This window comes from Pteropus medius, unplaced genomic scaffold (genome assembly GCF_902729225.1).
Source record: "Pteropus medius unplaced genomic scaffold, Ma_sr-lr_union100, whole genome shotgun sequence".
In the NCBI taxonomy this organism is placed as follows: Eukaryota; Metazoa; Chordata; class Mammalia; order Chiroptera; family Pteropodidae; genus Pteropus; species Pteropus medius.
Window position 1 is genome coordinate 10,047,275 of NW_024340701.1, and position 16,505 is coordinate 10,063,779.

The window sequence follows — 16,505 nt, forward strand, 5'->3', positions numbered from 1 at the left end:
GTGAGCTGACCAGGCTTTGAAGCTGCAGCCACAACGATGATGCTGTGGGAAGTGGCTCAGGCTTGGAACCAGGCAAGCATGATGAGAAGTTGGTTTGCTATCAAACCAACTAGTTCAAATTCTGCCTCTGTCACCTTTGGGCTATGACTTCAGGGGTTATTTAGCTCTAAAGAATTTCAACTTTCTTATATATAAAATATATCTGATAATATTTACCTCCCAGGATCATTATAGAGATTAAACGAGATAATCCATGTATTATTCTAGCATGTAATAATAAAAGCCAATCTTTAATAAACAGTTCATAAGCCTTTTAATGTGCTTTCAATAACCCTAGTAAGTAATGTTATTTTTAACATGGTTCTACAGATAGGAAAGCTGTAGCTCAGAGAAATTAAGTAACCTGCTCAACTTTTCAGTCAGCACTTGGCTAAAATTCAAACTCAATCCTCTCATCCCAGACCCGTGTTCTTAACCCCTGGGCTTTCTGCTACTCTGGCTCTTCAAAAAATGTTAGCCTTCTTCAGTACTTGTCTCTCTAAAACTAGAATAATTTGATCCACGTAGAATTCACATAGGATTAAGAGAAGGATTTTCTATAGACCTTCCCACATCACACATGCATACAGTAGGAACAAAATAAATTTTCATTCTTCATTTCCTAGAACAGTGGTTGACTGGAAGGAAATGTATGTGCACAGCCTTTTTCTGTGCTTAAGTTTTGCATCTTGAAATTGATGCAGGGAGCTGAAAGAAGCTCTGGAGAGGCATGGTGGTAATGGTTGCACATGACATGAATGTATGTAATGGCACTGAGCTGTACACTTAAAAAGGGTTCAGGTGGTAAATTTTATATTTTTTGGGTTTTAACACAATAAAAGAAATTGAAAAAAAAAAAGAAAAGACAATAGATCCTTTTGTTTTAAAGACAGCACATGCAGTTCTTAAGAAGGAAGATAGGCTCGTTCAAGCATTGGGTGCAAGTACCCTTGCACCCAAGCCTTCCAAGTAAGAGTAACTGCGCATCAGTGGATGTCTTCCTCTCTCCGTACTCTGTCTCCGCTCCCACCACCAGATAACTTGAAAGTTAAGGGAATATCTTGAGATATTGCCTTGAGTCCCACTGCTACAGGTACCCAGATGCCCAAATCAATGGGCACACTTTACAAATTAGATAATTCAGCATAGGTTCAGTCATAAAAAAAAAAGAAGAAAATCCTGCCATTTGTGACAACATAGATGAAGATGGAGGACATTATGCAAAGTGAAATAAGCCAGTCAGAGCAAGACAATACTGAATGATCTCTCTTATATGTGGAATCTAAAATCATTGAACTCATACAACCAGAGAGTAGGTGGTTACAAGGGACCGAGGAGTGGGAGACATGGGGAGAAGTTGGTCAGAGTTTCGGTTATAGGATGAATAAGTTCTGGGGATCTAATGTACAGCATGGTGACAATAGTTAATAATACTGTATTATATACTTGAAATTTGCTAAAAGAGTAGCTCTTAAATGTTCTCACCCCCTCCAAAAAAAGGTAACTATGTGAAGTGATGGATGTGTTAATTAGCTCGATTGTGATATACATTTCACAATGTATATGTACATCAAGCTATTACATTGTATAACTTAAATATGTACATATTTTTTGTCAATTATACCTCGATAAAACTTGTGCCATTTCCCAACAGATGCTGGGAAAACTTCAGCATCTGTTTTCAATTAAGATATCTTCATAATAAAAGACTTCTTGAATTTTTGATAACAAAAATACAAATAATCATAATAAATTTTAAATTGAAACAGGGTTCTTTATTCTCTTTAGGAGAGTAAGTCGGGCTGCCGAGAGTTTCACCCCCACAGCAGTTACCTGCCAGCTAAGCAACTGGTCAGAGTGGACAGACTGCTTTCCATGCCAGGACAAAAAGGTAAGACATTATGGCCAGTTTGGGGGCATTTAATATTTGAATTTCATACTAGGCATTCGAATGGAGTTAAGCAGCCAGGTCTATATATCTGAGGATCTGGGGAGAAATTGGATCTAGAAATAGGAAAAAGCCATGTAAACATGATGGCAGCACTTTTTCTGCCTCCCCTGATTTTATTGGAGGGCATTATAGGGCTGCAAAAGGTGTGTATGTTAGGCTTATGTGCAGAAAAGTGGTTATTTGGACAGGGGCACACTGATCCTTGATGGCCTCTCTGGGTCCTGACCAATCTATTGCTTTCTAATGAGGCTCATTTGGAGGGGCTATTAGTAACAAAATGCCTAGCTTCCATGACTCACGGTGAGCTGCGATAAACCAGAGCAAGCCATGAAGCGTGTTCCTGAGGATTCTACTTTCACGGTTTGAAAAGACTGACACACCCAATGAACGAATGAGTGTCTTGAATATCTAAGTGGTTTCTGAGTGATCCAAAATGGTGGCTAAACTTAGGGGTATACCAGGGAAAGGAGGAGGTTGGGAGCTTTCTTCAATACAGTTCTGGCAGGAAGGAATATTAAAATTCTGCCTTTGTTCAAAATTGCTGGCTCACAGTCATAATAAAAAAGCAGACTAACGTCTATTCTCTTTTATTAGTGTTTTAACCTCTCCACAGACAACATGTGGCTTTACTGGATGCACCCAAGGTGTAATGTATCCAGGCTCCCACCTCTAGCAGTTGTACATCACTGCCCGAACCTTGTCTATTGGCACATTACTGTCAACTCTAAAGGTATAAGCTCTGATTCTGCAGTCTTGATTCTGGCTCTGCATCTTATTTACTGTGTTACTTTAGGCATACTTTTTATCCTCTCTGTGCCTTTGGTTCCTTATCTATAAATGGGAATAGTAAGCAAGCTTACATCACAGTTACTATAAAAGTTATATGAGTAATGAGCGCAAAGCACTTATGACATCTGGCAGATGTTAGCTGTTTTTATAATCACTATCTGTGCCCTCCTCTCCAACCCCACTCCCAATGCCTTGAATTAAGCTCTGCCCTTCTCTTGCCTGAGCTTTTGCAGAGTTAGCTGGTGGTCCACCTCACCCCTGACCCACACTTCAGCTAGATGTGAAAGTACCCTATGAAGGTTTGATAAGCCATTCAAAATCACAGCAAGGTGGAAACACAATCTCCACCTAGTTTATTCAACTCAGAGCCTGAAATTCATTATTCTACCTCTCCCATCCCAGAGATATGCCAAAGAATCCTAGACTGCCCTTGCTTCACAGTATTTGGCCCCCAAATGCTCGTTTTGCTTTGACATCCTGTATTAGTTGTCTGAGTCTGCTGTAACAAATTGCCACAAACTAGATGGCTTAAAACAACAGAAATTTATTCTCTCACAGTTCTGGAGGCCAGATGTCTGAAATTAGGGTGTCGGTAGGGCCACACTCCCTCCGGAGGCTTTAGGGAAGAATCTGTTCTTTGCCTCTTCCAGCTTCTGGTGGCTGTCGACAATCCTTGACATGTAGCTGCATTACTCCAGTCTCTGCATCTGTGCCCACATTGCCTCTTCCTCCTTAATGTGTCTCTTTTGTGTGTCTGTGTAAAATTTCCCTTCCTTCCACTTATAAAGACACTGTAATGATATTTAGGTCCTACCCTGCTAATCCAGAGTGATCTCCTCATCTCAAAAACCTTAATGATGTTTGCAAAGACCCTTTTTCCAAACAAAGTAACATTTACAACTTTTAAGGATTGGGACTTGATTTCTTTGCATGGCTATTATTCAGCCTATTATATATCCCCAACTACATTTTGTGTGTGTGTGTGTGTGTGTGTGTGTGTGTGTGTGTGTGTGTGTGTCTTTTGTGGCGGCACCACACGTGTGTGTTGCAGTTTAAGTAGCAGATAGCACAGGTCAATGCCTTACAGTTTAAATCAGAATTAAGTAAATTCCTTAATGACCAAAAAAGATATATGTATCTTTAAAGTAATCCTTAAAATAATTAAATCCTATTATTTATGTGAAAGACACTCTAGTTTCTTTTTATTAATATGTTTCTTGCTTTCAAAATCACACTAACGAAGATGTGCATTTCTGGAAAGAAACAATATCTACTAGCTAAAAAAGAAAATTACGTCTTAATGATACCAACCACAGGTGAAAGCACGAAGAAGTCCCTCAGGGAATGTCTGCACTAACCTTTCTGCAACTCAATGTCTTTATTATTTGATAACAGCCTAGAAAATAGGGAGCTGGTGGGAATGAACCTCATGTTTGCACCATCATTCCAAGTATACGAACCACACGAAGGATGATAATGGCATCGACAGTTACCATTTATTAAATTATTTTTACATACCAGGGACTGTGCTAATGCTTTAAATAAATTGTTTTATTTGACGTTCACAGCTCACTGCGATAGATATCATCATCCCCTTTCTCTTGGGTCACTTTTTAAGAAAGGGCCGGAGCTGGATTTAAAACTTGGTCAGTGTGATTCCAAAAAGTCCGTGTGCCTGATCACTTTACGGCCTCTCCATGAACTACATGGAGAGTAAAGGTCATTTATCTTATTCTCACTCAGTTGTAAATCCTGGAGTAGCCCAACAGCTGGCTACGAGAACACTGATTTTGACAACTATGATTATTGAGTACATGCCAGCAACCAGGCAAAGTGCTAATTTCTTTATGTGTATTATTACTTATCTTCACAGTGCTCTAAGATAGTTCTCATTTAATAGATGAGAAAGCTGAGGGTCAGTAACGTTAGGTGATTTACCCAGTGACACATATACTCTAAGTGGTAGAACTGGAACTCCAGCCCAGTTTAAAATGGGATTCATAATAGTATGTAACCTAAACTTGTGAAGATTAAATGAGATAAAAAAAAATGAAGTGTTTGGACAATAGTTAGCACTTGATACATGGTAGCTACCATCACTATTATCATCACGTCGGTAAATGCAGGTCTCTAAACTGTGATGAACTTTTTAAAGAAGTGAGAGAGAGGATCGGTTCTACTTTGACATGCTGAGCATTCCTTTATTTACTGCATTTGGAGGCAAGATGTGGGTAGAAAATTAAAATATCCTCATCTCATATTCCCAAATCGATCATTAATTATAATCTCTTCCCACAGAGTTTACTAATCTCACTGTTGTCGTTAACTGAAAGGCAGGAAGGCAAGTGGACAGGTTTGATCTTTACCTCTTTTTGCCACCTCCATTTGCTAATGAGTAGTTAAGTAGGCAGAAATGGGCTAGAGGAAAGAGAGGGAGAAGCTCACTGCTCCCCACTCACCCACTGAATCTTCTGGAAAGGAATCATCAACATTGATAATGATGATGATGTGGAAACCACTCCTGTTTTCTGAGTACCAATGATATGCCAGACCCAGGGCTAGATGCTTCCTCATTTGTTCTCTCGCTTAGTTCTCATAAAACCCTTTCATGGTAAAATGTCATTACATCCATTTTACATGTTAGAAAACAGAAGCTTGGGAAAGGTAAGTGACTTGCTCATGGTCAGCTGATGAATGAATCTGGGATCTGAACCCAAGTCGATCTAATTCCCATGCCCGTGCTCTTTCAAATGTAGGACACTTGTGAAAGAATATTTAGTAACTGTATTTAGTGAGGTCAAACTAGGTCAACCACTTCATTTTATAGATTTGGAAACTGAGGCACAGATTACCAAGCACTGAGAGTTAACACAGCATGTAAGAAATAGATTCAGGTCAGAAACTTCTACCTCTTGCCACTCAAATAATTGTCTTCCTACTTACTAACGCTCTTGAAGAAGGGGCCTGAAGGCGGAGCCAAGGTAAGAGGCAGCAGAAAATATGGGGTCCACATTGCTTTACTGGACATTTTGTGTGGAGCTCTCCATATAGCATGTTTTGTATTGTTATATATTTTACCCCCTATCTAGACTCTAAGATTCTTAGAGGCAGGGATGGGAACTAAATATCTCTGAATATCCTAGTGTTTAGCTTCTTCCTTCCACAATATCATAAGACCACAGAGCCCCAAGATTGGTATGCATTTCTACTCTTTCCGTTCTTCCTTAAAAAGTATTTATTTGTCTGCAGTCAAAGCTGGACCCAGGGTCTCAGATGATGTCTTCAGAACTCTCTTTGTTTCTCTCTCCTGGATGAGCTTACTACATAGTAGACAAGATGTACTTCATGCCCGCAGTTTCTAGCAACTTCAGTGAAAAGAAACTGTCTTTTCCAATAGTTCTGAAAGAAAACCCTTAAAGAAGACTCTGCTCTAAGGTTGAGCCATGAACCAGTCCCTGCACCAGTCATTGCAACTTGGCAAATGTGGTGCCCTGGTTGCTCAGGCTGGTTCACACCCATACATCCCTGTGATTGAGGGAGTGAGCTCACCCCCACTGAACCACTTGAGGTATGTCTCACAGAAAGAGGGGATGCCATGACCAGAAGAAATATTGCAAAAGAAAAGCAACATTTTCTAAAAGTGCCTCCTGTGTACCTGACTGTAGATCAAGTGTCAAGTGTATGAACCCAAATAAGATATAGTCCTTCTTTCTCCACCATGTACAAATTGTTTCTAGACTAGTGAGAAAGGGAAAGGTATACAAATGAGCAGACAATCAATCACAATCTTACATGACAAGTTCTAAGAAGAGAGGGATGTGTAGGGAACTGTAGAATATGTTAGTTAGGAAAGGCTTTCGGAGGAAGTAAACTACGAATCTCAAAAGATGAAAGGAACTAACTAGTTGAATAAGTGGGGAGGGGGTTCTTCCTAGAAAGTAGGAAGACCATAGACATATCTTGTTTAAGCCTTTCATTTATGCTTGGAGGCCTTATTCAATATTCTGGCTGGTGATTGTCCCACCTCTGGTTAAACATCACTTTTTAATGAACACTCCTCCCTTCAAAAGACAGCCTTTTAGGCACCTCTCAATCATTAGACGGTTGTTCCTTATGTTGAGCTGAGACCTGCCTGCACAAATCTTGGTAGATTGATACACAATAAATGTGTCTGGTTCAAAATCTGATTTAGTACCGACACCGGAGCCTCCTGCAGCCAAACAAGTTTGGGGGAACCATCTGCAGTGGTGACATCTGGGAAGAAGTCAGCTGTCGCAGTCCCTCAGCTTGTCTAAGGCAAGCACAGTGTGGACAGGATTTCCAGTGTAAGGAGACAGGTGAGTAGCATTTCGGCGGGATAACAGCTGTGCCTGTCAAACTTAACATGCCAAACACTCCCAAGGGAGCTTGTTAAAAGGCAGACTCCTGAGCTTTTCCCCTAGAAGTTGTCACTCTGCAGGATTCGGATGGGGCCCAGGAATCTGTATTTTAAGTCAAGCCAACAGTTCAAGTAATTTTGATGCAAGTTTGTAGCAAAATCTGTGATTCATTTGGAAAAGACATAATTGACACATTCATCTTTTTATTGAATAAATATTAACTGGGCATGTATTACATACCAGGCTAAGTATACTTACCTGCTGGTGATATAGAGATGAAAAAATAAGGTGCCTGACCTCGAGATACTCCTAGGCTCTTTGAGAAAGAGACCTACAAGGAGTGTATGACAATGTCATGTGATAGTCAGTGTAATGCGCATTAGTACATGATCCAATGGGACTCTCTAGCAGGGGGTACCTAAATCTGCTTTGGAGAGTCAGAGCAAGCTTCAAAATAATATTTGAGCCGAGTTTCGAGGAAACAGAATGTGCAAAAGCAAGGGGATTTAGGGACTTGTAATCAGTCTGGAATAATTGCAGGTTAGGCCCTTGGGAAGAGAAGCAGGGGATGGGCCGTGTAGGTAACTGGGGACCAGACTGTAGCGTTTGGAAGAGGCGTGGGGAGCCACTGGAGGATACAGAGTAGGGAGATGACAGGGCCAGACTGGCATTTTAGAAAGCTCACTGGTGATGAAATGTGGAGGCTAGGTTTTAGAGGGGAGCCTTTGGTAGGGCCTGAGTTGGGGGGCTGTAGATGGGTAACAGTGAGGCTGGAAGGAGGGCAGAGGTAGTGAGGATGAAAAGAGGATGAAAAAGGATGGAGAGGACTGAGGGGCTATTTCAGAGGTGGAACAGACATGAATGACTACGAATGATCATAAGGGAGAGGGAGGGGTCTGGGAGGCTCTAGACGCATCCACAGCCTCCTGTCTCTCAGATCGCTGCCTGAAACGCCACCTTGTGTGTAATGGAGACCAGGACTGCCTTGATGGCTCTGATGAGGACGACTGTGAAGATGTCAGGGTCATTGAAAATGACTGCAGCCAGTATGACCCGATTCCAGGATCAGAGAGGGCAGCCTCTGGGTGAGTCACTGCCTTCTGGCTATCTGGGGGCCAGGGAATGATTTCTCTTCAATTATGAATATTAGTTTTGGAGACAGAATAGGATCTTTTTGGAGGATTCTTCTGGAGTATTTTCTATGAGGCAGCTGTCACTGTCATATAAGGTGGTGTCTTAGTCGGATTGGACTGCTAAAATCAAATCCCGCACACTGGGGGGCTTATAAACAACAGAAATGTATTTCTCACCGTTTTAGGAGATGTAAACCCAAGATGAGAGTGTCAGCATGATCGGGTGAGAGGCCTCTCTTTCAGGTCTCGTTGTATCCTCACAAAGCAGAAGAACACTAATACTCTTCACAAGAGCTCCGCCTTCATGATCTAAGCACCTCCCAAAGGCCCCACCTCCTAATACCATCACATTAGGGGTTAGGATTTTAACATATGAAATGTGGGGGAACACAAACTTTCATAATGGGGGCTTACTCAGTCCTGGTTACATGACATAAGTTATGTTTTCTCCTCTTTGTCTCTGCCTGAGAGTCTTCCTCTCCTTTTATCCCTTCCCATTCTACTGCTCACTCCTCTCACCTCAATTCCATTTCCGAGGCCCATTTAAGAAGCCACATCTTCCATGAAGGCTTCCCTGATGTCCCAGGAAGATAACTCTTCTCTGACCCAAGTGTACTTTCCGGTAGCCCTTTTCACATTCTGCTTTGGACTGCAGTTGCTGGTATAACCAGGGCTAACAGTGAAAAGAAAATGGATTTGGGATGCCATGGAAGGGAGCTCAACTCTCCACTTCACCACTGCTTACTCACATCTCCCAGGCCACAGTCTCTTTGTTTGTTGAAATTCAATCAGCCTCGATTCTAAATTTCTTCAACATATATATTATGCTCAGGTTCAGTTCCTTGAACACCATCACACTCTTTCGTTCTGAGACTTAATAAATTTAATTCCTTCTTTCTGAAATGCCCTTCCCTATGTTCTAACCCGTCTAACTTCTTAACTATTGTAATGAACTGAATTTTGTCCCCCTTAAATGCATTTGTTGAACCCTTGACCTCAGTGTGACTGTATTTGAAGATATGGCCTTTAGGGAGGCAATTAAGGTTAAATTAAGTCACAGGGTGGAGCCTTGATCCAATAGGACAGGTATCTTTGTAAGAAGAGGAAGTAACACCAGAGATCCCTCTCATCATGTGTGGAGAAGAGGCCAACTGAGGACACAGTGAGAAGATGGCCGTCTGCAACCCAGGAAGAGGTCTCACCAGAAACCAACCTTTGATCTTGGACTTTTAAACTCCAGAACTATGAGAAAATAAATGTCTAATCTGAGTCACCATTTTGTGGTATTTGGTTATGACAGCCCAAGCTGACCAAGACACTTAGGCACCACCTCCTTTATGTACTCTTTTTGACACACCCTTCCCTCTCCTTGACGTTGCTTAGGCTGCCTTAGTCCTCTCCCATTGTTCTGGGTCCCTTGTGTGTCCTACACTTCCAGCACTTATCCAACAGGGCTAGGACATCTGTTGCAATGTCCTTCAGCCACAGGTAAGAACTCGTTATTTCTATTCCTTCAGTACCCAGCACAGGGCCAAGATCGTAGTGATACTCAGTATTGTTAGTTCCTTGGTACTCTGTCTTTGCCTTGGATTGTGTCCTTTAACTTGAATGTGAACTCTTTGAAGACAGAAGCTGCTTCTGACTAATTTTTTTCATCACCTGAGCCCTGATGTCAGAGCTTTTCCTATAATAGCCTCTGACTGAGTATTGGTTGAATTGGAACAAATCAGTATGACCAACTGCATCTTTACAAATGAGGAAATGGGGAGATGTAGTGATCATCCCAAAGTGACCTGGCCATGTTGCAGCCCACCTGGGGTCGGGTGAAATGCAGCTCTCATTCATTATGGCTTAATTGTCCTGCGAGCACAGCTCACCTACCAGATAAGTTAGAATCCTGTAAGTGCATGTAGATATACACTTATGAAAATATGATCAACTTCCATTTTTTTTCAGATCAATGGTATTAATTTTCTTGGGCTGCCCTAACAAAGTACCACAAACTGGGTGGCTTAAGCAACAGAAATTTATTGTCTCACAGTTCTGGAGGCTAGAAATCAGATCAGTTATCAACAAGGTTGGTTTCTTCTGAGGCTTCTCTCCTTGGCTTGTAGATGGCTGTCCTCTCTCTGTGTCTTCACACAGTCCCCCCTCTGAATGCGTCTGAGTCCAACTTTCCTCTTTTTATAAGGACACTGGTCATATTGGATTATGATGTTATTTTAAGTTAATTACCTCTGTAAATACCCTATCACCGAAACACAGTCTAATTCTGAGGGTTTTTTGTTTTTTTTTTTGCAGTGGGGAGCGGCCAGGATTTCAACATATGAATGTTGGGAGTGGGGGAATGTGATCAAATTCTATACCAATAAAAGGGGATTATTACAGATTTTGAGAGTGATTGCGGAGTGAACAGAGTAGAAGCATAAAATATCTACATGTTGACTTAAAAAAGAATTACCGCCTTTTTGGCAAAAATATCACAAACAATGACTTGCTCTCTTGTGAATCAATCAAGAGCATTTCAAATATACTTTCTGAATGTGCTTTGCCCACACTAAACATTAAAGCTAATAGAAGGGCTTCTCCTCTACCCCCAATAGCTGACATTTTGATGGTTTTCCTATCTATCTCAGGATTTTAGAGGCCTTTCCTGACATCTTGTTTTCTAATTTAAGCATTTCCCAGTTTTTAATTTTTATTTATTTTTATGGAAGTCATACATGTTTGAAGTAAAAACTGAAAAATCTTCCTTCACCCTTCCCTACCTGCACCCCACCTAATCACCCTCTCTCACCGCCCTCCCTAGAGCTGATCCCCATTTATAGTTTGGTGTAGGCACTTCTAGATCATATAAAAATGAACTGACAATACACATTGTTGAGAAAATGCCTATAGTAGGTGTGATGCATAATAGACATGAGTATAGTTTATGTAAATGTGATCATACTATACCTCGTCTGTAACTTGCTTTTTTCACTTAATAAAATATTTTGAAGAACTCCCCCTATATTTTCCCATATTTTCTATTGTTTCTTTGTAAGCAACATAGAGTTCTATAACAGGGGTTAGTAAACTATGGCCCAAAGGCCAAATTCAACCTGCCATCTGTTTTTATAAATAGTCTTATTGGAACACAATTGTTGCCCTACAATGGCAGAGTTGAGTAGTTGCAACAGAAACCTACAACCTGCAGGGCCTAGAATATTTACTCTCTGGCCCTTTGTTAAAAAAATGTTTGCGACTCTTCTCTTATAGTATAATTATATAACTTATTATGATGATAATAAGTATATGATGTCTACTTTCTATTGATAGATTGTTTCTCATTTTTTCTCTTATTAACAAACACTACAATGAACATTCTTGTACACATATTTTTGTAAATATGTGTGAATATTTCTGTAGAGCAGATTTCCTAAAAGTGGACTTTCTCAACTATGTCTTTTTCTTTTTACTGGCGCTTCTGCAGCCAGATTTTCCAAATATATGTAGGCTTTTCTTATGCTTAGAGATAGCAGTATAATATTAGGGCTTATTATTCCTTTGGTTTTTGTTTGGCTTATTAGAAAGCCTATACTTACTTGTCAGCTACAGGCAGAAACACATTCAACAGCAGAAAAGGGAGAAACTTCAGGGTGAAGTAAAGGGAAAGAATTCAGATTTGTGTCAAAAAAAAAAAAAAATCTAGGAAAAAAAAATCCAGTGGCAATTATAGGCAAATTACTTAATTTTTCTGTGCTTCAATTTCTACATTCACAAAACTGTCACAAGGTTTAAAGCTAACGTATGTTAAATATCTGGTATGGTGTATATTCAATTCCTCACAGTTAATATTACATCACTGCCACTATATGAAGGAAGAGATGGAGAAAGGAAGAGAAAAAGGAAGTTAACTTACATTTAATTTCTACTATATGCCAGGTGCTCTATCATTGTCCATTTATTCTTTTGAAGCAGGTTTTATTCAGTTTTTACCCTGCTCAGATTACTGCCTTTGTGCCTTTCCACACAGGCCACAAACATACATGACACAGTAATCACTGAATGCCATGGGACCATAGAGGAGAGACAACTGTCTGTTCAGGATAATCAAAGAAGGACATACAGAGGAGGCAACATTGGAGATGGCCTTAAAGGCCCAATAGGAGTTTGAGAGACAGAGACAAGCAGTCATTTTATTATCTATAACAAAAGAGGCTTTGACTGTCAGATCTTAGAATGCTTAGCCAACTCTAAATGTGGTTGTTGTTAACTTTCTATTTTTAGAAAATTAAAGCTGTATTTCACCTGTTTCATATTACTTTTACCTAAATATGGTTAAACCATCCATGGCCTAAAGTCTAGAACTTGGGCAGATAGATTTGAAATCCCTGAGAGGGAATTATGGGAAAATATTTCTGGAAGGATATTAGGCTAGGGGAAAGAAAGTATAATTGTTTAGTGCCTGATATGTCCTATCAATTTTACTTGTTCTTCTTTAATACTCTCATTTAGATTTCATAAAAACCATGAGATGTTGTTTTATTATATCTATTCTACAAATGAGGGAAATGAACTTCAGAAGGTATCTATAATGTGTCCAAAGTCACACAGCTAGTATATAATAGAGTTGGAAATTAAACAGGAGCTTTCTGACTTTCAAACTGTGCACTGACATTCCATGCTGCCTTGAAGAAAAGGATTTTTCTAAGGATTAGAGTCTTAGCTTGGCACTATGACTTACATCAACTATTTCAAACTCAATTTTTTTTTTTAGCAGCAGAGCCCTTTTCTGAAATAATACTAATAGCAACAATGTTTATTTAGTACTTAATACATGCTAAGTGCTATTATGATTCCTTTACATGTTTCAGCTCATGTTTAACTCTGTAGTATTAAATGCTTTTTACAAATGACTAACCTGAGGTACAGAGAGGTTGAATGATTTGCCCAAGGTCACACAGCTAGATGTAGCAAGGATAGGAAACAGATTCAGACTGTCTGGTTCCTGTGCTTGCCCATTCTGCATATTCTTCTGTAACTCATTCAACAAATATTTAGGGGTGCCTCCAATCTGGAGCACTGTTTTAGATGCTGAATGGAGCTATCTGTCTGCTCTGCTTGGAGAGAACCTGAAGGCCTGGGCCCAGCCCCCTCAGTCTCCCATTGTTACCCAAAGTGGCTTTTAAGGTACTTTGAGGAACCCTAGGGCTCCACAGAACACAGTTTGAGAAACCACTGCTCAGACTACCAGCTACATCTTCCCGAGAATATTTTGTTATCTTTGCCTTTCCAGTGCTCTCTCCCACAAGCTGCCTATTTTTTCAATTTAGGTATAATATCCTGACCCAGAAAGAAACTCAGAGTGTGTACGATGCCAGGTATTATGGGGGCCAGTGTGAGACGGTATACAATGGAGAATGGAGGGAACTGCGATATGATTCCGCCTGTGAGCATCTCTACTATGGAGATGATGAAAAGTACTTCCGGAAACCCTACAACTTCCTAACGTACCACTTTGAAGTAAGTCTGAGCAGAGGCACTCAAAGGCCCCCGTAGGGTGGAGGCAGGAGGGAGAGGCCTGTTGGTGGAGATAGATGCCTTATTGCAGAAGACTGTATCTCCTGTAGAGCGTGCTGGTGGCTGAAGGTCCCTTTACACCTGCCCCACACATACTCAGTACTGAAGGGCACTAAGAGGCAAGGGCAGAGCCAGGGAGAGGCACAAGGTCAATGTGACCACCCATCTGCTAAAACTAGGCTCCATTCCAAAATCAGTAAAATAGATTTGGGGCCCAAAGACCTGTTTCCAAGTTGCAGACCTGTTAGACGATAAGAACAGAACACACAGCACTCTATATCTACAGGTTCCACATCCGTGGATTCAACAAAATGTGGACTGAATATATTTTTAAAATAAATGTTACATCGTTGCTGACATATACTATGTGGTTAGGCCTATGATGGCTGCATCTGGACCAAACATGCACAGCTTTTTTTATTCTTGTCACTATTCCCTAAACAATACAGTATAATAACTACTTACGCACAATTTACATTGTATTAGGTATTATAAATAATCTAGTGGTGGTTTAAGGTATATGGGAGGATGTGCATAGGTTATATGCAAATACTACACTATTATGTAAGGAACTTGAGCATTTGTGGATTTTGGTATCTGTGGGGGATCCTGGAACCATTCCCAACAGAGGGACGAGGAACGAGAGACAACTGTATACAAGACCTTGAGCAGCTCACTACCCTTCCCCAGGGCCCAGTTTTCTAAGCTGTAAAGTGGTGGCAGGACAAGAGGCAGCTGGACAGGGTTCTGAGACCTATGCCCTTGCTTTGCCAAGAACAGGCTCCTTATTGATCATTTTTATATCTTGGTTTTCTGCATATGATTTTGTTTGAAGAAAGGGTTCTGCTATTGAGAAGTGCAGACTGCTGATGATCCCTAAGATTCTCTTCATCTCTAAAATTCGACAGTCTCTTGGTTACTCAGAGCAGTACATAGCTCATGATCAGCTCCAGAGCCTGCTCTTCACCATTCATTTTTTCAGCCCTCATCTTCATCCAAACTTCATTGGATGCTTACTATGTATCAGATCTTCTACTTCCACACAAAGGCTCCCATTTAACCCTCATAACAATACAATGGACTAGATGTTATCGTTGTCCCATTTTAGATGTTAAAAAATCCCAGAGACTTAGAGGGATAAAGTGTCAGGCCCAAAGTTGTACTGCAGTAGGTCGCAGACACAGATTTACCCCCAGATCTACCTGAACTAAGCCCAGATCTTTGTCATTAAGAAAGGAGGATAGATTATACACATTATACCTATACACAGTCTAACTGTACAGAGAGATGGTAGAATCTCAGGACTCTAAACAATAATCTAGTCACATCCCCCCTCCTCCAAATTTCTAAATGAAAAATATTGACAGAAGATAAGGTCAGGCTTATGGAGTTTCTTTTTAAGAAGCTGGCTTCCACCATCCCACTTCCACCTCTGCCAAGCTGGAAGACAGGGACAATGCCATTGTCTGAGCCTCAAGAATGGCCTAGGGCCTATGTGTCAGGCAAGACAGACTAGGCTGTGTTATGGCAACAAAGTATTCTGAAATCTCAGTACCTTGAGGCAAGGGTGCCCCGCTCATGCTACTTGCCCAATCTAAGGTGGAAACGAAACTTTCATCAACAGACACTCAGGACCCAATCTAATGGAAGCTCTATCTCAAAATATGATCTTGTGATTGTAGAGTGAACCTCATAAGGGCTCTTAACCCTTACATCCTTGGCTCAAGCTAGACACAAGAAAATGGCTCAGTCTACGGCCATGCCACCCTGAACAAGCCCGACCCCATCTGATCTCGGAAACTCGGCATGGTTGGGCCTAAAAAAATAAAAGAGAAAAAAGAAAATGGCTCAGTTCAAGTTGGCAGAGAAATGCAACCCTACCGCGTGCCTGGAATAAAATAACCAAACATTTGTAGGCAGCATGAAAGCATACCTTTGCCTAAAGCTATCATCAGCTGCACAGCTTCCTTTGCCCCTTTCCACTCTGGTCTACATCCAGACGTGGTTTTCTGTATCTTTCCATTGTGGAACCAAGCGATCTCCCCTACAGGAAGCATAACCCAACTGGAAAGAAATCCATGTGCAGAACGATATAGCATTTCATCAGAATCATCAGTGTGTGTGTGCGTGTGTGTGCGTGCACACATTTAAATATTTTAGCAGTAGCACTGAATACTAACTAAACTGCTGTATTTTCTGCGTCTTAGTGAGTATCAATCTGATGCCTGGATTAACCTTTAAAGAGACTTACTATAATCTTAAACTTGAGGTTTTTTACAAGACAAAGATTTAAATATTAAATATGAATTGAGATATATGCACAAAGCTAACATCCATTTGTTTCTTTTTCAGGCCCGAGCAGACACTAGCTTCTCCTCAGAGATGTACGATGATGCAAATGAACTTTATTCTAAAGTAAAAGACACCACATCTGTGGGAGGTGGGGTCACTGTTGGTGTAGGCCTTGCAGGCAACCCTGTAACGGTGGACGTGGGTGTATCTGGATCACGTGGCGTTTCGATCTTGAATGAATTAAGCAAGTATCAAAATAAGGTATTAAAACATAATGCCCGTGTTGCACAGTATTCCATAACCTATACTGAACATGTATTACCTTAATTGCATTAAAAAGTACAGTAGTAATTGAACCTT

At 40.7% G+C, this 16,505-nt stretch overlaps 1 protein-coding gene across 1 annotated transcript in view; it reads left to right on the forward strand.

Moving 5' to 3' along the window:
* The window catches only part of C8A (complement C8 alpha chain), a 52,293-nt gene that overhangs the window by 8,010 nt on the left and 27,778 nt on the right, over positions 1-16,505 (forward strand). The window contains exons 2-6 of the mRNA XM_039887384.1: positions 1,828-1,930; positions 6,972-7,116; positions 8,096-8,243; positions 13,607-13,796; positions 16,206-16,406. Coding sequence (XP_039743318.1) covers positions 1,828-1,930; positions 6,972-7,116; positions 8,096-8,243; positions 13,607-13,796; positions 16,206-16,406 — 787 coding nt within the window. The remainder of the gene's footprint in view (positions 1-1,827; positions 1,931-6,971; positions 7,117-8,095; positions 8,244-13,606; positions 13,797-16,205; positions 16,407-16,505) is intronic.